General features: G+C 44.6%; 1 protein-coding gene across 1 annotated transcript in view; it reads right to left on the reverse strand.

Moving 5' to 3' along the window:
• Positions 1-20,164, reverse strand: part of FLT3 (fms related receptor tyrosine kinase 3) — a 67,892-nt gene that overhangs the window by 24,116 nt on the left and 23,612 nt on the right. The window contains exons 9-15 of the mRNA XM_024230909.3: positions 9,900-10,003; positions 8,650-8,758; positions 8,204-8,382; positions 6,997-7,103; positions 6,778-6,910; positions 6,583-6,687; positions 906-1,016 (exon numbers count right to left, since the gene is read on the reverse strand). Of these exons, the coding sequence (XP_024086677.3) occupies positions 906-1,016; positions 6,583-6,687; positions 6,778-6,910; positions 6,997-7,103; positions 8,204-8,382; positions 8,650-8,758; positions 9,900-10,003 (848 nt within the window). The remainder of the gene's footprint in view (positions 1-905; positions 1,017-6,582; positions 6,688-6,777; positions 6,911-6,996; positions 7,104-8,203; positions 8,383-8,649; positions 8,759-9,899; positions 10,004-20,164) is intronic.

Consider the following 20,164-nt stretch of genomic DNA (forward strand, 5'->3'; position numbering starts at 1 on the left):
GCATACACAAAGCAAACTGTTATTTCAGAAGTCTATGTAGCAGACAACATACTCTTAGGAGGGCTCAGTTCTCTGCTGACTTGGGGACAGTACAACTTTTTCTGAGCCTATCTCTTCTTATACTTTAAATTCAGTTTCAGCTTTTGCTCAAATTCCTTTGGAAAGCAGCATCTTCTTGACATTCTCTGTAGCCCTTGTTTGTATGTGTGGCCCCACCAATACCACTGGCCTCCTGGATTCTCCAGTTGGCAACTGAAAGTAATGTTCTAGCTGTGTATTATAGGCGAACACTTGGTAACTATATGCTGATTTGCCGTTTGCTTGAGGAGGGAGAAATATATTCCCAGTCCTCTCTCAGATTCACTTTCCTCTTTTTCCTTTCTTTTAGTACCAGCCCCAGGCCTGCTGCTGCAGAAAGAATGAACCTTGGGCACATCATTTGGGTATTTCTAGGCAGAAGAGAGAGGATCAGAGGGCATGCCCCAGAGAATTCTGGGAAAGTAAAGTCTGATATCTTAGCTGGGCTGTGCCGTATTTGAAGGCAGCCCAACTGGGGCAGTGGCCAGGCTCTGTAACCACTCTCACCATGCCTGTGCACCAGCTTCCAAGCTGGGGGAGAAGCACAGACACCACCAAATGTACTTGCAATGTTGTTGTTGTTGTTGTTTTTAAGCAGGTGAGAATTATGCAATATATCCCGAGAAAGCAGATGAATGAGGCATTCTTTATTTTGACCCCTCTGATTTATAGAGTGCTCAGTGTCTAATTCCACTTGGGTTTGAGAGTTCACACTGTGACTGAGAAAAGACAAAGAATTAAAAAGAGAGAGAGAGAGAGAACAAACATCCTCTTTGTCATCAGGCTACAGTCTTTTTGATGAGGTGATTTTCGTGGAAGTGGGTTACCTGACAGCGTGCACGCCCCCAGCAGATTCACAATATTCTCGTGGCTTCCCAGCTGGGTCATCATCTTGAGTTCTGACATGAGTGCCTCTCTTTCAGAGCTGTCTGCTTTTTCTGTCAAAGAAAGGAGCATTAAAAACGTAAAACTCAAGTAAAATATGAATTTTATGTCATTAAATAAATTAAAATTTTTCTCAGCTCAAAGTCAACCTGCATTATTTATTTAAATTCAAAATTATGAGAGAAGCCAGGCATGGTGGGTCATGCCTGTAATCCCAGCACTTTGGGAGGCCAAGGTGGGTGGATCACTTGAGGTCAGGAGTTCAAGATCGGCCTGGCCAATATGGTGAAACCTCGTCTCTACTAAAAATACAAAAATTAGCCAGGCATGATGGCAGGCACCTGTAATCCCAGCTACTTGGGAGGCTGAGGCAGGAGAATCGCTTGAATGTGGGAGGCAGAGGTTGCAATTAGCTGAGATTGCACCATTGCACTCCAGCCTGGGCAACAAGAGTGAAACTCCATCTTAAAATAAATAAATAAATAAACAAACAATATCCTATGTTTTAAGACAGAATTTCTCCTTTTTCTTTTTTTTCCTTTTCGTTCTTTCTTTTTTTTTTTTTCTTTTTTTTTTTTTTTTTTTTGACACAGTATCTCACTCTGTCACCCAGGCTGGAGTGTAGTGACGTGATCTCAGCTCACTGTAGCCTCTGCCTCCTGGGCTCAAGTGATCCTCCTACCTCAGCCCTCCAAGTTACTGGTACTACAAGCGCAGGCCATCATGCCCAGCTAATTTTTATATTTTTTGTAGAGATGGGGTCTCACCATGTTGCCCAGGCTGGTCTTGAACCCCTAGATTCAAGCAATCCTCCCAACTCCGCCTCCCAAAGTGCTGGGAATACAGGTATGAGCCACCATGCCTAGCCTAAGGCAGAATTCAGACTGTAGTATAGGGCCGGGCGCAGTGGCTCACACCTGTAATCCCAAGACTTTGGGAGGCCAAGGCGGGTGGATCACTTAAGGTCAGGAGTTGAAGACCAACCTGGCCAACATGGTGAAACCCTGTCTCTACTAAACATACAAAAAATTAGCCGGGCGTGCCAGTGCGCACCTGTAATTCCAGCTACTCAGGAGGATGAGGCAAAAGAATCCCTTGAACTGGGGAGGCGGAGGTTGCAGTGAGCCGAGATCGAGCCCCTGCACAACTCCAGCCTGGGTGACAGAGCGAGACTCTGTCTCAAAAAAAACAAAACAAAACAAAACAAAGACTATAGTATAAACATTGAATCTGGTAATGCACCTTTCAACAGGATTTTCCTCTACCTACCAAAATAAAAATCCTTACAGCTGGCCCTCAAAACAAACAAACAAAATAATAACACACGCTTTTCCTCCTCAGTACAAGTTAACAGAAGGGAGAAACGTCCTTTTTGTTTGTTTGTTTGAACTCTTGGATTTGTTGTAGTCAGAGAGAGATAAGATAGCAGTGTCGTGAGCATGGTTGACTCTAGCCTGTGGCCCTCAGGTCTAGAACATTAGGTTTGCCAGCAAGTCCAATGGGAGAAGGTCAAAGAGGACTAATTCCCACTACCAAGTGCTCAAGAGACCCATTAATTGACACTGAGAAATAAAACTGCCAAGCAGGCTAGAACATATTGGTTGGCCAATGCATTCTCTCTCTAGGGAAAATTCTAGATAGCTCAGCAAACTGTACTCATAACCTGACTTAGAAGCACAGCGTGAGGAAAGTCACTATGGAATCCAAGGGCTCCTGTCACTGTGGCTGATGTGCAGTTGGTCAGGGCAGCCCGGGCAGCCAAAGGGGCAAGGGCAGAATCTCTGGATTTCCCTCTCCAGGCTCCAGGCACCACCCCTCTGTGAACAGATTTTTTCTTCCTTATATAGTAACTCCTCTTTACATTCAGTGAAGATTTGGTTCGATTTCCAGGTTCCATTACTTTGTCCAGGAAGAGATCCTAACCTTTGCAGTGGCTTCTCCAGTGCTGACATCCTCTATTTTGGCTTGGGAAAGCTCTCAGGGGTATCCTTGTTTCCAAGATTTTGGCTTGGGGTTGGGATTTCCTGTGGGCAGTGGGACCCCCTAATACATCATGTCTTCAGCTTCACGCTGGACAGGGATTCGGGGCTTTACTTGTTCATGTCCTATTCCTCATGGCTAAAATAATGTCATATTTTTCAGCATGCTTTTCTTCTTCTAAGTATTTTCATGTACCATTACCTCTTTCCTTCAGTCATTCAACAAGTATTTATTGAGTGCCTACTGTGTAAAAGCCAATGTTCTAGACACTGGGGAATGAAGGATAAACAAGACACAACCCTCGTCTTCCTGGAGCTTAGAGTCTCCTGGAGAAGGCAGGGAAGTAAATAAGCCTTTACAATACAGTGCCATACATGCAATATGGCAGGCAAGGCGTGGGTCCTCACGCCGGTAATCCCAACATCTTGGGAGGCTGAGACAAGCGGGAGAATTGCTGGTGCCCAGGACTTCGAGACCAGCCTGGGCAAAATAGTGAGAGCTTGTCTCTACTTAAAAATAAAATAAAATAAAAATTAGCTGGGCATGGTGGTGCATGCGTGTAGTTCCAGCTACTGGAAAGGCTGTGGACAGACCATCACTTGAGCCCAGGACTTCAAGCTTGCAGTGAGCTATGATGACTTCACTGCACTCCAGCCTGGGTGACAGAGTGAGACCCTATTAAAAAAAAAAAAAAAAAGAAACAAAGAAAGAAAGAAAGAAAAAAATGCAATGTTGGGCCGGGCCCGGTGGCTCACACCTGTGATACCAGCACTTTGGGAGGCTGAGACGGGCGGATCAGGAGGTCAGGAGATTGAGACCATCCTGGCTAACACGGTGAAACCCCGTCTCCACTAAAAATACAAAAAAATTAGCCGGGCGTGGTGGTAGGCGCCTGTAGTCCCAGCTGCTCGGGAGGCTGAGGCAGGAGAATGGCGTGAACCCAGGAGGCAGAGCTTGCAGTGAGCTTGAGATGGTGCCACTGCACTCCAGCCTGGGTGACAGAGCGAGACTCCGTCTCAAAAAAAAAAAAAAAAGAAAGAAAGAAAGAAAAATGCAGTGTGGCAAAGGAATGCAGGGGTACTGTAGGGTCAAAAGGGATAGCTACCTTAGCCTTGGAGGTGTGGGGAAAGGAGCATTCAAAGCCTAAACTGAGTCCTGAAGAAAAATAGGAGCTGGCCAGGTGACTCATGGTGGAAGGTGAGGAGAACAGTGCCGAGGGTTGTGAAAGAGTGGGCAAAGGTCGAGAAAGGAGAGAGCACAGCACCACAGACACAGACCCTGCCCTCATGAGGCACACGGGCCACTGGACAGATGGGACAGCAATTAGATGTTAAAAAATGTCATGACAAAGGTGATGGATTCTACGGGGGAAAGCCTGCAGAGAGCTAATGTTGCACATTGCAAGGGCCTCAATATTGTCTGTGGTGTGAGACAGAGGAAGTGGTGTTTAAGCTGAGATCTGAGGGGGCAGTGGGAGATACCTACATGAAAGGGGAAGGGGAAGCAGAAGGATCCACTTGTGCAAAGGCCCCACAGTGGGTGGGAGGACAGTGCTGGGGGAACTGAAAGAAGGCCAGCGCTCTGGGGTGCCGAGAGCAAGAGGTGGGGAGGTGGTGGCAGCCCAGCCATGCGGGTGGTGGAGGAAATGCGAAGTAGGAAAGCCATTTGATCTGCTTAGCCTTTCGTCACTGTCACTTGGACCTCAGCATGGAGAAGCCAAAGGGAGGCAAGAGTGGATACAGGAACCTGCTTTGGAAGCTTTTGTCCAGGAGAGAGCCTTGAACTAGAGTAGTGGTAATAGAGACGGAGGGACGAGGATGGAATCAAGAGACACTAAGTGGAAACCTGATAGGATTAGCTCACAGGGTGTTAGAAAGAGGAAGGTGTCAAGGAAAAGTCATGGGTTTCTAGTGTGCCCAACTATATAGAATGTGGTTATTTATTCACTGGCATTCATTACCAGTCACAGAGAGGACTGCTGGTGCAGGGCCAGGGTTAGGGGAATTCACCTTGCATACACTGTGTTAAAGGGAACTTTGAGACATCCAAACATTTAACATATGAACCTGAAACTCCGAAGGGAGACGCAAGCATGAGGGCCCTTGGTGTATGGGAGGACCTGACGGGCATAGTGGGGATGGACTGTGTTGAGTGGGTGGAGCGAAAACGCAAGGCGGTCCAGGAGCAAGCCTACAGGGATGCCCCATAAAAAGCTGGATGGAGCCTGGGCAACATGGCGAAGCCCCATCTCTACCAAAAATACAAAAATTAGCCAGGCGTGGTGGCGCATGCCTGTAGTCCCCCCTACTCAGGAGCCTGAAGTGGGAGGATGGCTTGAGCCTGGGAAGTGGAGGTTGCAGTGAGCTGAGATCACACCACTGCACTCCAGCCTGGGCAACAGAGCAAGGCTGTGTTTCGAAATCAGCCACAGCAAAAGCTGGATGGAAGAAGATGAGCCCACAAAGGACTGAGAAGGGCAGAGGTGTGGGAGGAAAACCGGAATATGGTGACACAAAACCCAAAGAAAGAAAGCTTCTAGATGGAGAGAAGAATCAACAGCATCAATTCATGCTGAACAATCAAGTAATGAGGACTGAAAAATATCCATTAGGCTTGGTTTGGTTTGAGGTCACTATTGACCTTAGGAAGAGAGCCAGCTGGAGGTGCTTCTGCTGGGTCAGCGGTGGTAATGGTGAGGCCAGCAATGGCGCTGGACGCCAGATCGGAATGGATGGAGCAATGAAGTAAGGATACAAAGGGCCCCAATTTACTCTCCTACCCAGAGTCTGTTTCAACCCACACCTGTAATCCCAGCACTTTAGGAGGCCAAGGCAGCCTCACTTGAGCCAGGAGTTTGCAACCATCCTGGGCAATATGGTGAGACACCATCTCTACAAAAAAAAAAAAAAAAAAAAAAAAATTAGCCAATTGTCTTGGCACACTCCTGTGAGGCTGAGGTGAGAGGATCGCTAGAGCCAAGGAGGTTGAGGCTGCAGTGAGCTATGATCACAGCACTCTAGCCTGGGCAACAGAGCAAGATCCTGTCTCTAAAAATAAAACAACACAAATGTAAGAAAGAACTTCTGCCTGTGGCAACTGTATCCCTAAATATCAAAGCCTATAAAAACTAAATAGGCCTGGCACAGTGGCTCACGCCTGTAATCCCAACACCTTGGGAGGCCGAGGCGGGCAGATAGTTTGAGCTCAGGGGTCCCAGATCAGCCTAGGCAACATGGTGAAACCCCGTCTCTACCAAAAATAAAAAACTTAGCTGAGCGTGGTGGTGCGCGCCTGTAGCCCCAGCTGCTGAGGAGCCTGAGCCCAGGGGGTGGAGGCTGCAGTGAGCCACGATCACACTACTGTACTCCAGCCTAGGTGACAGAGTGAGACCCTGTCTCGAAAAAATAAAATAAAATAAAAATAAACAAAGAGAGAAGTGGAAGAAGAGGTGGAGTTTTGTATTTATGACTTGAATGTTGTATTCATGACTGGGTTGACACCCCAATCCACTCCATTTTTAGCCTTGAAACATGGCAAATAGTAACCATTAAAAGGATGGAAAAGAGAAGAAGGCATGGGTGGGAAACTGTGCCTCCCATTTTTGTGCATCTTTGTTGCTGTCCTTCCACTATACTGTACCTTTCAGCATTTTGACGGCAACCTGGATTGAGACTCCTGTTTTGCTAATTCCATAAGCTGTTGCGTTCATCACTTTTCCAAAAGCACCTGATCCTAGTACCTTCCCTGCAAAGACAAATGGTGAGTATGTGCATTTTAAAGATTTTCCAGTGGAAAAGAAATGCTGCAGAAACATTTGGCACATTCCATTCTTACCAAACTCTAAATTTTCTCTTGGAAACTCCCATTTGAGATCATATTCATATTCTCTGAAATCAACGTAGAAGTACTCATTATCTGAGGAGCCGGTCACCTGTACCATCTGTAGCTGGCTTTCATACCTAAATTGCTTCAGAGATGAAATGATGAGTTAGTTAGGAATAGGCAGTTCTGCAGATAGAGGAAAGAATAATGAGTGTTTACCTTTGCTTTTACCTTTTTGTACTTGTGACAAATTAGCAGGGTTAAAACGACAATGAAGAGGAGACAAACACCAATTGTTGCATAGAATGAGATGTTGTCTTGGATGAAAGGGAAGGGGCCTGCAACAAAAGAGTGTCACTCAGCTATGATACAGAATTCCTGTGTGACATTATAAATAGTGGACAACTCATTATAATCTCTCACATCCTGTTTCAGTAATAATCATTTTCAGTCCTCACAACCACTCTACATATACGCTACTCCCCACAGACAATCAGGCAATGTCCCTGTAAAGGACATATTTCCTCCCTAGAAAATTGCAGATTATTCTCAATCCATTCTTTAAAACCATTTACTAGGGTAAATTTACAAGAATTACATCTGGGCCAGGCACGATGGCTCACGCCTGTAGTCCCAGCATTTTGGGAGGCCAAGGTGGGAGGATCACTTGAGTCCAAGAATTAGAAACCAGCCCAGGCAACACAGTGAAACCCTGTCTCTAAAAAAATTCAAAAATTAACTGGGCGTGGTGGCAGGTGCCTGTAATCCCAGCTGCCCAGGAGGCTGAGGCAGGAGAATCGCTTGAACCCTGGAGGCAGAGGTGAGCCAAGATCATGCCACTGCACTGCAGCCTGGGTGACAGAGCGAGACTCCATCTCAAAAAAAAAAAAAAAAAAAATGCATGGATTTAAACCTACATGATGTACAAGTCAGAGAAAAAAAGAAGTTCATATCCCTTTTATGAAGGTCGCACATGAAAGTGGAGAAGTCAGTTTTGTGAGGTTGGTGATCCTAATTACTAGGGTGGGCGGCCAGGTTTCAGAATTGTTTAACTTAGGAGGGCTCTAAAAAGCAAACCAAAAATTATAAAACAGCAGGCTGAGGGCAAATAAGGAGGCTAATCAAAAGGGAAAATGACAGAGACTCCAAGTGACAAAATCTGTTTCTCTAGAGTTAGATCTTTCCACAGAGATTCACCACACCGGGAGTTTCTGCTTCTCCCGGTCACTGTGACACATGAGTCACAAGGGCACAGGCAGGACTCCACCCCAACCTGTGAAACAGTCTCTCTGGGGATTCTTGCCTGACTCAAGAAACCTTTTCTCACACACTGACCCTATACTCTCCTGTAAAATTCCCCAAGTAAAAGTCAGCGATGGGGACTAACTTCTAGTGGGGAATTCCTGGTGGTGGAATATCACAAGAGCAACTGTTGTACCTGGAGAGTTTAAAAGGATCGTCTCACAAGATGTGCCAAGGGAATTGTATGCACAGCACTTGACCAGGAACCCTTTTATGGCTTCACTCATATTTAGAGTACTGCTCGACACCCACTGTCCAAACACTTTTCTGTTAGCCTTTCTATTCCAGACTCCTTGTGTGATCTCTTCTGTGCAGCTGAAAAAAAAAAAAAAAACGGCAAAGAATTTAGACAGGTGAGCTGTCATCAGATTGGAAGTAAGGATTTCTGCAGCGAGTTCTAGGAGAGATTCATCCAGTATAAGTTATCAGAAACAATCTATGACCATTGAGAGTTATGGTTGATTGAGAAGGTTGGCATTTTAAATATTTCATCATTTCCTCTTAAATTGTATTCATGAAAGAATCAATAGGTCAGAGAGTTTTATGTTCTTCCATTATAAGAGGCATCAATGTCCTTATTACTTGGGAGACTTGTCTGAACACTTCTTCCAGGTCCAAGATGGTAATGGGTATCCATCCGAGAAACAGGACGCCTGACTTGCTGATGCTTCTGCGAGCACTTGAGGTTTCCCTACAGAAAAGAATGTGTGAAATAAGCTCACTGGCTGGGCATAGTGGTTCACTCCTATAATACCAACACTTTGTGAAGACAAGGTGGGAGGATCAATTGGGCTGAGGAGTTCAAGACCAGCCTGGGCAATACAGCAAGACCCTGTCTCTGAAAATAATAAAATAAAATAAGCTCATGGAGTATAGTAATTTCTGGAAATAGTTTCAAAGTTGCCTACAGTACAGGCTACCCATTTACTCCAGGGCAGTTTGTGCTTCTGGGAGGATGTCTCATTTAGGATGCCTCCAGACCTCTGGTAATTTCTTCTTTCCTCCTTGCCATGCAACCTCCTTGCCATGCAACCTCTCTGCTACACACCATTTTTTCATTGCCAGCCTCCCCCTGGAGAGAGCTGAGGTACAGACCTCCACCTGCTTGCATGCCTTAAAATGATTCTTAGCTTCAGGAGAAGTTGGACTTCTCATGGTTTTATAAGCCAAAGAAATGAAAATTATTAAAAACAAATAAATGAGAGATAAAATGATTTTCAGCCTTTCCTTAACACGACCTTTCAAAATACTAAAATCAATAAAGTCACAACACTAATTCATATTCAGAGACAATGTGAAATAAGTCTTTCAGCTTCTGATGATACACACAGAAAGAGATATATGGCCAGGTGCAGTGACTCTCACCTGTAAGCCTAGCACTTTGGGAGGCCAAGGTATGAGGATCCCTTAAGGCCAGGAGTTTGAGACCAATCTGGGCAACAAAGGGAGGCCCCCTCTCCACAAAAATGGTTTTAAAATTAGCTGAGCACGGTGGCGTGTGCCTGTAGTCCCAGCTACTCGGGAGGCTTAGGAGGATCACTTAAGCCCAGGAGTTTGAAGCTACAGGGATCTATGATTGTGCCATGGCATCCCAGACTGTGTGATAGAGTGAGACCCGGTCTTAAAAATGAAACAGAACAAAATAACATAAAAAATAAAGAGATACATGATCAATGCCAGTAGATATGAGAGTAAAGTTTCAAAACACTTCAGTGTACAAAAACAGTTTTGTAGTAGCCCTTCTAAGCCATTACTTAACTTTTCCTAGTTAAAACTAATAAAAAATTAAGGAATTAAAAAATAAAAATTAAATTCTCGGCAATTTAACTTACTTCTTATATTCAGCGTGAACATTTTGGTCAATTGGGCATCATCATTTTCTGCATGGAATATATATTCTCCTGGCTGGTGCTTATGATTGCAAAACTTGGATATGCTGTTTGAAAAAGAATTAAAGACAAATTTAGCCCGATTGCTACAGGAGATACTGCAACTAATGACAGTGTGCATGGAAGGAGTCTTCCTTGAAATGCTCCTCACTTGCTAAAGTTCACTGGAAAAGGAGATGTCCATATTCTAGACCCTTGCTACTCAAAGTGTGGTCCACAGACAGGCAGCATCAACACTGCCATTGGTATCATCTGGAAGCTTGTTACAATTGCAAGATTTCAGGTCCCATCTCAAATCACTGACTCAGATTCTGCATTTTAAGATGATCACCATGTGAGTCATATGCCCATTGAGAGTTGGGATTGGCCGAAGATTCTCAGTGAGACAAGGAAGTTCCTGCCCCTCTTGCTCTGGATAGTCTGACTTCTCAGAACTTGTGCAGGTGGAGAAGCCTGTAGTTCAGAGGTCCCCAACCCCCCAGCCGCAGACTGGTACCTGTCCATGGCCTGTTAGGAAAGGGGCCACACAGCAGGAAGTGAGCAGCAGGCAAGAGAGCTTTACCGCCTCCTGTCAGATCAGCAGAGGGATTACATTCTCACAGGAGCGCAAACCCCACTGTGAATTGCGCACGCCAGGGATCTAGGTTGTGCACTCCTTAAGAGAATCTAATCTCCAATAATCTGAGATGGAACAGTTTCATCCCAAAACCATCCCCCTACCCCCAATCTATGGAAAAATTGTCTTCCACAAAATGGATCCTTGGTGCCAAAAACGTTGGGGACTGCTGCTGTAGCTGCCCTGCTTCCTGAAATGACAGTCCAAGGCAGGACCTATGACCAACCCTTGACTTACATAGCAATGAACAACGATGAGGGCTCAAATCCACTGAGCTTGTGCAGAAACCTCTGAGTGCTCTCAGCAGGCTCTAGTGCCTACTTGGAGCACTCATCAGCCACTCAATATTTTGACACGGATAACCTGATCTTGGGGACTGTCCACCACGCCCAGCAGGCCTGTGGGTTGCTGGATACTGCAGTGAGATGTTGGATGGTGCAGGAGAGGCAGGGGAGCAATGAGCTGTTGAATATGCCTTCATGCACTCACAGTAACAAAATTGGAGAAAAAGAAAAAAAATTCCCTTAAAACAGAAAAAGAAATCTAAGGCTTGTTCCTAAGATATCTAACTCGACCTCCACATAGCCTACTTAAAGTTTTTTTGTTTTGTTTTGTTTTGTTTTGTTTTCTTGAGACGGAGTCTCGCTCTGTCTCCCAGGCTGGAGTGCAGTGGCGCGATCTCGGCTCATTGCAAGCTCCGCCTCCCGGGTTCATGCCACTCTCCTGCCTCAGCCTCCGGAGTAGCTGGGACTACAGGCGCCCGCCACCACGCCCGGCTAATTTTTCATATTTTTTAGTAGAGACGGGGGTTCACCATGTTAGCCAGGATGGTCTCGATCTCCTGACCTCGTGATCCGTCTGCCTCAGACTCCCAAAGTGCTGGGATTACAGGCGTGAGCCACTGTGCCCGGCCTAGCCTACTTAAAGTTTAAAAAACAAAAAGACCCTGCCTGGCAGGTTAGGAAGGTGAGTCAGAGTGGACGCAGCTTTAGATGAGGAGTGTGGAGGATGCAAAAGACCTAAAAAGTAGGTAGCTCCTATCTTCAAAGATACCTAAACTGGGTGGGTAGACAGGACCCATACAAGTGGAATCGTTAAAGCATTAAACTGAAGTCCAGCAGATGATCAAAGAAGGCAGAGGTCTGTGTCCGTGGGAAAGGTTCGGGGGCTTCATAGAGGAGGTAGAGCTCGAGCTGGAGCCTCACGGATGAGTTGGTTTTGATGAGAGGACAAAAGAAAAGGCATCCAAGGAGGAGACAAAGCAGCGATTGAAGGCGCCAGACAGGAAGTCATAGGGCCACAGTGAGGAGGAACAGCGAGCCTCTCATGGGAGCAGAATATCATGAACAGTATTTTATTTACTTTATTTATTTATTGATAAGGAGTCTCACTCTGTCACCCAGGTTGGAGTGCAGTGGCACGATCTCGGCTTATTGCAACCTCTGCCTCCTGGGTTCAAGCGATTCTCCTGCCTCAGCCTCCTGAGTAGCTGGGATTACAGGTGCCCGCCACCACGCCCAGCTAATTTTTTGTGTTTTTAGTAGAGACGGGGTTTCACCATGCTGGCCAGGATAATCTTGATCTCTTGACCTAGTGATCCACCCACCTCAGCCTCCCAAAGTGCCAGGATGAATTACACATTTTAAAAATACAAATTACTTATTTTCTACAATGCTTACTGCCCTGAGCATTGCAATAAAACTTTTTTTGTTTTTTGAGATGGAGTCTCACTCTGTCGCCCAGGCTGGAGTTCAGTGGTGTGATCTTGGCTCACTGCAACCTCTGCCTCCTGGGTTCAAGCAATTCTCCTGCCTCAGCCTCCCAAGTAGCTGGGATTACAGGCACATGCCACCACAGCCGGCTAATTTTTATATTTTTCATAGAGACAGGGTTCACCATGTTGGTCAGGCTCATCTTGAATTCTTGACCTCCTGTGATCCTCTCTCCTTGGCCTCCAAAAGTGCTGGGATTACAGGCATGAGCCACTGCACCTAGCCTTAATTTTATTTTATGTAATTTTTCTGTACAGATGGAGTCTCACTATGTTGCCCAGGCTAGTCTCAAACTCCTGGCCTTAAGCCATCCTCCCACCTCGGCCTCCCAAAGTGCTGGGATAATAGGTATGAGTCACGGTGCCTTGGCCTATGAAGAGTGTTTTATATTCACCTGCTGATGGCAGCAAAAGTTTACTGGAAGTTTAAAGGCAGTTGTAGCAATCCAAGAACTCATTCATTCGTTCCTTCATTCAACTGTCAATGTTAGAACCTGTTTGTGACGGAAATTGAGGACACAACAGCAAATTCAAAAAATTGGGTTTCTGTTCTCACAGAATTTACAATTTGGTGGTGAAGGTACAGGGGTAATAAGCAGTTAGAGTGTGGGAAGTTTCTGTGATAGGAGAAGTAAAAGTTCAGGTTTGAGGTTTCGGAGCATGACAAGAGGAGCGTTGTTTAATGGAGGAGAATGGGAAAGGAGAGAAAAGAGCAAACCCAAGAGGCACCAGAAAAAAAGAAATGGCAGGGGCTAGATTGGATACAGAAGATAAAGGGGAGAAGAGAATCCCAGTTGGTCCCCAAGACTCAAAACACGCCTGTAATCCCAACACTTTGGGAGGCTGAGATGGGTGGACTGCTTGAGGCCAAAAGTTTGAGACCAGCCTTGGCAACCTACTGAGATCCCATATCTACAAAAAAAATCCACAAAACGCCACTGCGTAATTGCAGCTTTTGAGCCCACGTTTGTGTGACACCAATGTTCTGTGCCCTGAACTCGTAAGCCAAGGTAATTCTGACTGTGTATTGTGAACGAGAGAATTCATCTCTCTGATCTATCAAAAGTTTCAGGCAGTTAAAAGTTGACCTTTGGGGGGGTGCAGGGGTTCATATCTGTAATCCCAGCACTCTGAGAGGCCGAGGAGGGTGCAATACTTGAGCCCAGGAGTTCGAGATCAGCCTGGGCAACATGGCAAGACCTTGTCTCTACAGAATTTTTTTTTTAATTAGCTGGGTGCGATGGCACACACCTGTGGTCCCAGCTACTTGGAAGGCCAAGGTAGGGGAATTGCTGGAGCCACTGTACTCCAGCCTAGGCAAGAGAGCAAGACCCGGACTCAAAAAAAAAAAAAAAAAAAAAAAAAAGGCTGAGCATTGAATAAGGTGTTTAACCTTGTTTTGCTTTGTTAACAAGAAGCCTGAAGAAGTCAAAAAGGGGAATTTGTTATCCTGACCTATTTCTGGACAACAAGGAGGAAATCACTGGTGAAGTGGAAACAATAGAAAGATTGGGGGAAAGCCAGATTACAACCCTAAGGAGGAGAAGAGGAAACAGAGCTCCATGCCAGTGCCCGACCTCAGGAAGGCAGTGTGGAAGAGGCTGGAATGGAAGTGGCCCAAGAGAAGAAAGGCGTGAGCTTCTAAGAGGGAAAGTGTAATTCTCTCGGGACAATGGCCAAAGACCCTGAAAAAGGAGAAGAGAGGAGGTAACAAAGCCAGTGCGGCTCACCAGGGAGCACATCAGAGACACCAGTCAATTCAGTGGAAAAAGAAATGACCAGTACAATTACTTATCATGAGGCAGACCAAAGCAAAATGTTTTGTAAACGTTTTTCTCCGTTAGTCTTCTGTGCTGTCTTAATAGAGTGTGGTTTGCCACCGTTTAGAAGAGATAGCACCTGAAATATTTTTCATTCTTCTGAACAAACTCCAGGTAGGAAATTGGTCACATAAATAGCAGGAACACAAAATTGAATATCCAAATGGCTTTAAACTGCCTTTCTTCATGCTTATGACAGTTAACCCTGGAAACAATGACAACTAAAATGACAACCGCGTCCTGACCCCATGGGAATTCCAAGGGCACTAACCAATTAGGCTGATTGGGAGATGCAAAGCTTCCTCTTTCGCCTAGGGGTTTTCTACAAATGGCCAGCTGGCAGGAGACAGAGGTCAGGACATTTGAGTTTACAGTAAAACAATACCTCGGTGTCTAAGAAGATGCGTTCTCATTACAACTAAGAAAAGGGGTTTCTTGGCTGGGAACGATAGCTCACACCTGCAATCTCAGCACTTTGGGAGGCCAAAGGAGGAGGATCACTTGAGGTCAGGAGTTCGAGACCAGCCTGGCCAACATGGTGAAACTCTGTCTCTACTAAAGATACAAAAAATTAGCCGGGCACGGTGGCACGTGCCTGTAAACCCAGCTACTCAGGAGGCTGAGGCAGGAGAATCGCTTGAAGTGGAGGTTGCAGTGAGCCGAGATGGTGCCATTGCACTCCAGCCTGGGTGACAGGGTGAGCCTCCATCCAAAATAATAATAATAATAATAAATAAAAATTAAAAATAAAAAAATAAAAATGTCAAAGAAAGAGAAAGGAAAAAAAAGTAAAGTTGTGCCCATCAACAGGAGTTAGTTAAAATAAAAATTTCTAAAAAGCGGAATACTATGCAGCCATTAAAACAATAAGGTAGATATAAAAACATATTAATATAGAAAGATACTCATGATATATTTTAAGTGAAAAATCAGATTACTAATGGTACCTTATTTCATGTTTATACAAAGACCCATATTGTATGTTTCTATCATGGTGGTTACATAGAAAAAGTCTGCAATGTCATCTCTGGAGGTGGAATTATGGTGTTTTTTTTTAAGGCAATTTCAGAAAAAAAGAATGAATAAAGGGTATTGGCTTTGCCTTCTGTGACTGGGCAAGTAATTTAGCCTCAATTTCCACATTTCATAAAATGGGATTATGAGGGTTAAATAAGGTAATACACCTATAGGGTTTTGCACACGGTAAGAGCTCAAAGGATCTTTTATTCTCACAGAATGGCTTCATAAGATGTGGTTAATAACTTACAACTAAGTGGGGTCTTGGGAAGACCTGCAGCCAGGAATGTTGTCTCAAACTGCAGAAGTGAATGGGAACGGGATTTAGATAGGAGCTGCTGGTATTTCTCTAGACTCAAACTTTTCCCTCATTTTCCCTCCTTTCTGTCTATGCTCAAGGCTCAACTCCTTCAGAAAATAGGAAAAAAAAAACAAAAAAAAACTCCTCTCCCAGGCTCCATAATCTTCTGTAATTGTGTGTCACTCATTGTATGTGACAGCCTGCTTTTCAGTTTGTGGTTCTTCTGAGCAGGACCCTGGCTCACCACCCAGAACCCAAACGACCACCACACAGCTGTTTACCCCGTAAGCACTCGGTTAGTGCCTACTGTGGGCAAAACTTAGATTCACAGAGTTGGAAAAATAAATATTTCAGGAAAAAGGAAAACATCAGGCTTAGGCAAGGCTAAGGAGAAGGTTTCAGAAGAGGTTACTAAATAATTACAACAGTCCCATTCCTTTTTTTTTCCCATAAAAGTGGAAAAAGCTAAGGTAGATTTGGAATTCGTAATTAAGTCTGTAGAGATAGGAAATTATACAAACTAATGGGTGAAATATCCTGGAAACCTTTATCAGGACCAGGACACCAGGACGGCTAGAAAGTTATAATTTAATAAAATGTAAACATATAAAGGCAAGCCCTAGTAAACTTTGGCGTAATATTTGAGGAAGTAAATTGGAGAAATGAAGCTGTGAAAGTGGGGAAGCCGAGAGATTTCTGGTGCACATACCGTGACCACACCAAAGTTTTTTCAGGGGTAGTGTTATTACAGGGGCCTTTCAGTAACAGATTTTTAAAAAATTGTATCACTTCGCCTATAAAATCTTGATACATGACTAAAATACTGTACTTCACAAACCAAATTCGGTTCAATTAAATTGTTGAATCTAGGTGGTAGGTAAAGAATGCTCATGCACTATTATTTCAACTTGTTAGTCAATTTGAAACTTTCTGTAATAAAAAGTCAAAAGGAAAGACGGGTGCAGTGGCACACGCCAAGCTGCAGCTACTCAGGAGGCTGAGGCGGGAGGATCACTTGAGCCCAGGAGTTAGAATCCAACCTGGGCAACATAGCGAGACCCTGACTCTAAAAAATAAAAAGAAGCCAGGAAAGGTGGCTCACGGCTGTAGTCCCAGCACTTTGGGAGGCCGAGGCGGGTGGATCACAAAGTCAGGAGTTTGAGAACAGCCTGGCCAAGATGGTGAAACCCCGTCTCTACTAAAAATACAAAAATTAGCCGGGTGTGGTGGTGCATGCCTGTAATCCCAGCTACTCGAGAGGCTGAGGCAGGAGAATCACTTAATCACCTCCGTTGGGAGGAGGAGGTTGCAGTAAGCCAAGATTGCGCCACTGCACTCTAGCCTGGGTGACAGAGCGAGACTCCGTCTCAAAAAAAAACCAAAAAGAAGGGCCAGGCACGGTGGTTCATGCCTGTAATCCCAGCACTTTGGGAGGCCAAGGTGGGCGTATCATTTGAGGTCAGGAGTTCAAGACCAGCCTGGCCAACATGGCAAAACCCCGTCTCTACTAAAAATACAAAAAAAATAGCTGGGCACGGTGGCGCATGCCTGTAATCTCAGCTACTAGGGAGGCTGAGGCAGGAGAATCACTTGAACCCAGGAGACAGAGGTTGCAGTGAGCCAAGATCACGCCACTGCACTCCAGCCTGGGCAACAGAGTGAGACTCCGTCTCAAAAAAAAAGCAAACAGAAAGAAAAGTGGAAATGACCCCTGACTATAATCTAGTCTTCCATCCCCATCTCAATATAGAGCCTCATGTGGAGAGAAAAAGACATTTAGAGCACTCAGAGATGTGTTCAAATTTTGTGTTCTTCGTTTCTTGTTCAGTATTTTGAGCATGTCTTTTCATGAAGAAGGAGGGCCCATCTCTCCTTTGCTGTGTGTCGTCAGTGGCCCATAACACCTGGTACATTATCAGTACCAACAATGCACATTATTAGCACAAACACTGTAGCTCTTCAAGAACTTTTAAATACAATAAACACTGAGTATTGGGTGTTGTGCTAAGAACCATGTGCGTGGTCCTTGTAGTGAAAAGGATGCTGTTGACTCATCTTTGGCCCAGACTGCACTGTGAGTTGCATTCCAGATATGATGATGAATTCATTCATTTATTAAACACACACTTACTGAACAAGGCATTGTACAAAGAGAGAGAAATATGGCAGCACACCTATTCTTAGAGTTTATAAACTCCCTGGTGAGATGCGACATACAAGGAGGTAACTCTGTTACCAGATAAGTAGGAATAAGTGAGGTACAAAACGCTGTAGGACTCAGGATCTCCCCTAATTCATTCATTTGGCTACCTCTATAGGATGACAACTTGGGGTCGTAGGTACAGATTGTGGTCATGGAATGAAACTACACGAAGCAGCCCACTACATTGGTTCATGACCCATATATCAGTGACATGGTCCCCAATTGGTGATTCTGTAAAATCCAGATATCACCAGCACAGTAGCAATCTGTGTACATTCTGGGGGGGAGAGGGAAAGCAACATTATCTTATTCACTCTTGCAGCCCTTCACAGCATCACACCCATCAAAAGGATATTAAAGTAATATTTATTGAACTAAATTGAATTGACCCCTTATCTCTTTGAATCAGGTTCAGAAGAGATTCCCATAATGCTAAGAGCTTATCTAACATGGGGATAGGATACAAAGGAGAGAGGGGACAGTGATATGCTGATTTCCTTCTGAATACAGGCCAAGTGGTAATCAAGTCAACTAGGGTAAAGAGGGGCTGACTCCCCAACCTTCTACATTTAAAAGCTTGATGGGCCAGGCGCAGTGGCTCACGTCTGTAATCCCAGCACTTTGGGAGGTTGAGGCAGTTGGATCACTTGAGGTCAGGAGTTCGAGACCAGCCTGGCCAACGTGAAGAAACCCCGTCTCTATTAAAAACACAAAAAATTAGCTGGGCATGGTGGTGTGCACCTATAATCCCAGCTACTTAGGAGGCTGAGGCAGGAGAATTGCTTGAACCCAGGAGCTTGCAGTGAGCTAAGATCGTGCCACTGCACTTCAGTTTGGGCAACAGAATGAGACTCTGTCTCAAAAAAAAAAAAAAAGCTTGATGTTTCTGAATAACAGCTTATGACAACTGTGGGGTGATGCCTCTAAGGCAATGGTTCTCAAAAAAAAATGCCAGGGGTTATTTTTCTCAATTTGGCAGTGTCTGGAGATATTTTTGGTTGTCACACTGGGAAAAGGGAATGTGCTCCTGGCATCCAGTGGGAGGAGGCCGAGGATGCTGAAAAGTATCCTATAATGCACGGGATGGTCCTTCACAACAAAGAATTATCCTGCTCAACATGTTAGCAGCGCCACTGTTGACAAACCCTGAGTTTGGGGGAGTGTGTTTCAGTCAGCTCCCAGACCAGTCTGCTTTCTTAATTACCTTAAAAATGAATGCTCTGAACATTGGGGGGGGTTTCAGTAAGAGATGGTAGACAACTCCATGCAAACCCTGCACTGAGATTCTAAAAGTCCCAACAAGGGACTTTTAGTACAATTCCTTTTAGGTATAAAGAGTAACACAATAATCATGAAACAAACACTTAGCAGAATCAAGGTGAAAAGAACTCCTACTCTTCATCTAGAACAGGGCTATCCAATGAAATAGAATGTGAGTCACAACTGCAAGCCTTGTGCATCATTTACAAATTCTGTTGGCTGTATAAAGTAAAAGGAAGCAGGTGAAATTAAGTTTAATAACAGATTTCACTGAATGCGATATATCCAAAATACTATCATTTTAATATATAATCAATATAAAAATTGTTTTAATTTTATTATTATTTTTTCTTTTTGAGGCAGGGTCTTGCTCTGTCATCCAGGCTGAAGTGCGGTGGCGTGATCATGGCTACTGCAGCCTCGACCACCTGGGTTCAATCAATCCTCCAACCTCTGCCTCCCAAATAGCTGGGACTAAAGATGTATACCACCACACTCAACTCATTTTTGTATTTTTTGTAGAGATGGGATTTTGCCATGTTATCCAGGCTGGTCTCAAACTCCTAGGATCAAGCGATCCACCCGCCTTGGCTTCATAAAGTGCTGGGATTATAGGTGTGACCCACCGAGCCTAGCCAATATAAAAATTATTAATAATATATTTTACATCATTTTTTCCATACTAAGTCTTCAAAATCTAGTGTGTATTTTACAATTAGAGTACCTCTCAATTTGGACCAGACACATTTCAAGCTCTCAATAGCCACATGTGGCTGGTGGCTACTGTACTGGACAGCACAGATCTAGACCTGTGATAGGAATCACCAAAGGTTCTCATTAAAAAAGCAGAGTCTGAGCGTTGTGCCCCAGTTTTGAGTCAGCATGTCTGGAATGGGAGCCAGGAATCCACATTTTAAACATTTGCTCAGATGATTCTTACACAGTTGTTCAACAGACCACATGCTGAGAAAGGATGATTTATTCTAGTCCATTGACTTGTTTGAAAGATAACATGTGTGTCTCAGTGTCTTATAGGCTAGTCCAAAACCATGTTCCATAGCATTGGTTGAAAGAGACAGGAGACGTCATAACTATAGAAGATATAGGGGAAAGTTGTTTTTTGTTTTCCAAAGAAGGAATGGAGAATTCCTCCCACAAGAGAATCTTTCGGCTGAGTGCAGTGGCTCATGCCTGTAATCCCAGCACTTTGGGAGGCCCAG

This window comes from Pongo abelii, chromosome 14, assembly GCF_028885655.2.
Source record: "Pongo abelii isolate AG06213 chromosome 14, NHGRI_mPonAbe1-v2.0_pri, whole genome shotgun sequence".
NCBI lineage: Eukaryota > Metazoa > Chordata > Mammalia > Primates > Hominidae > Pongo > Pongo abelii.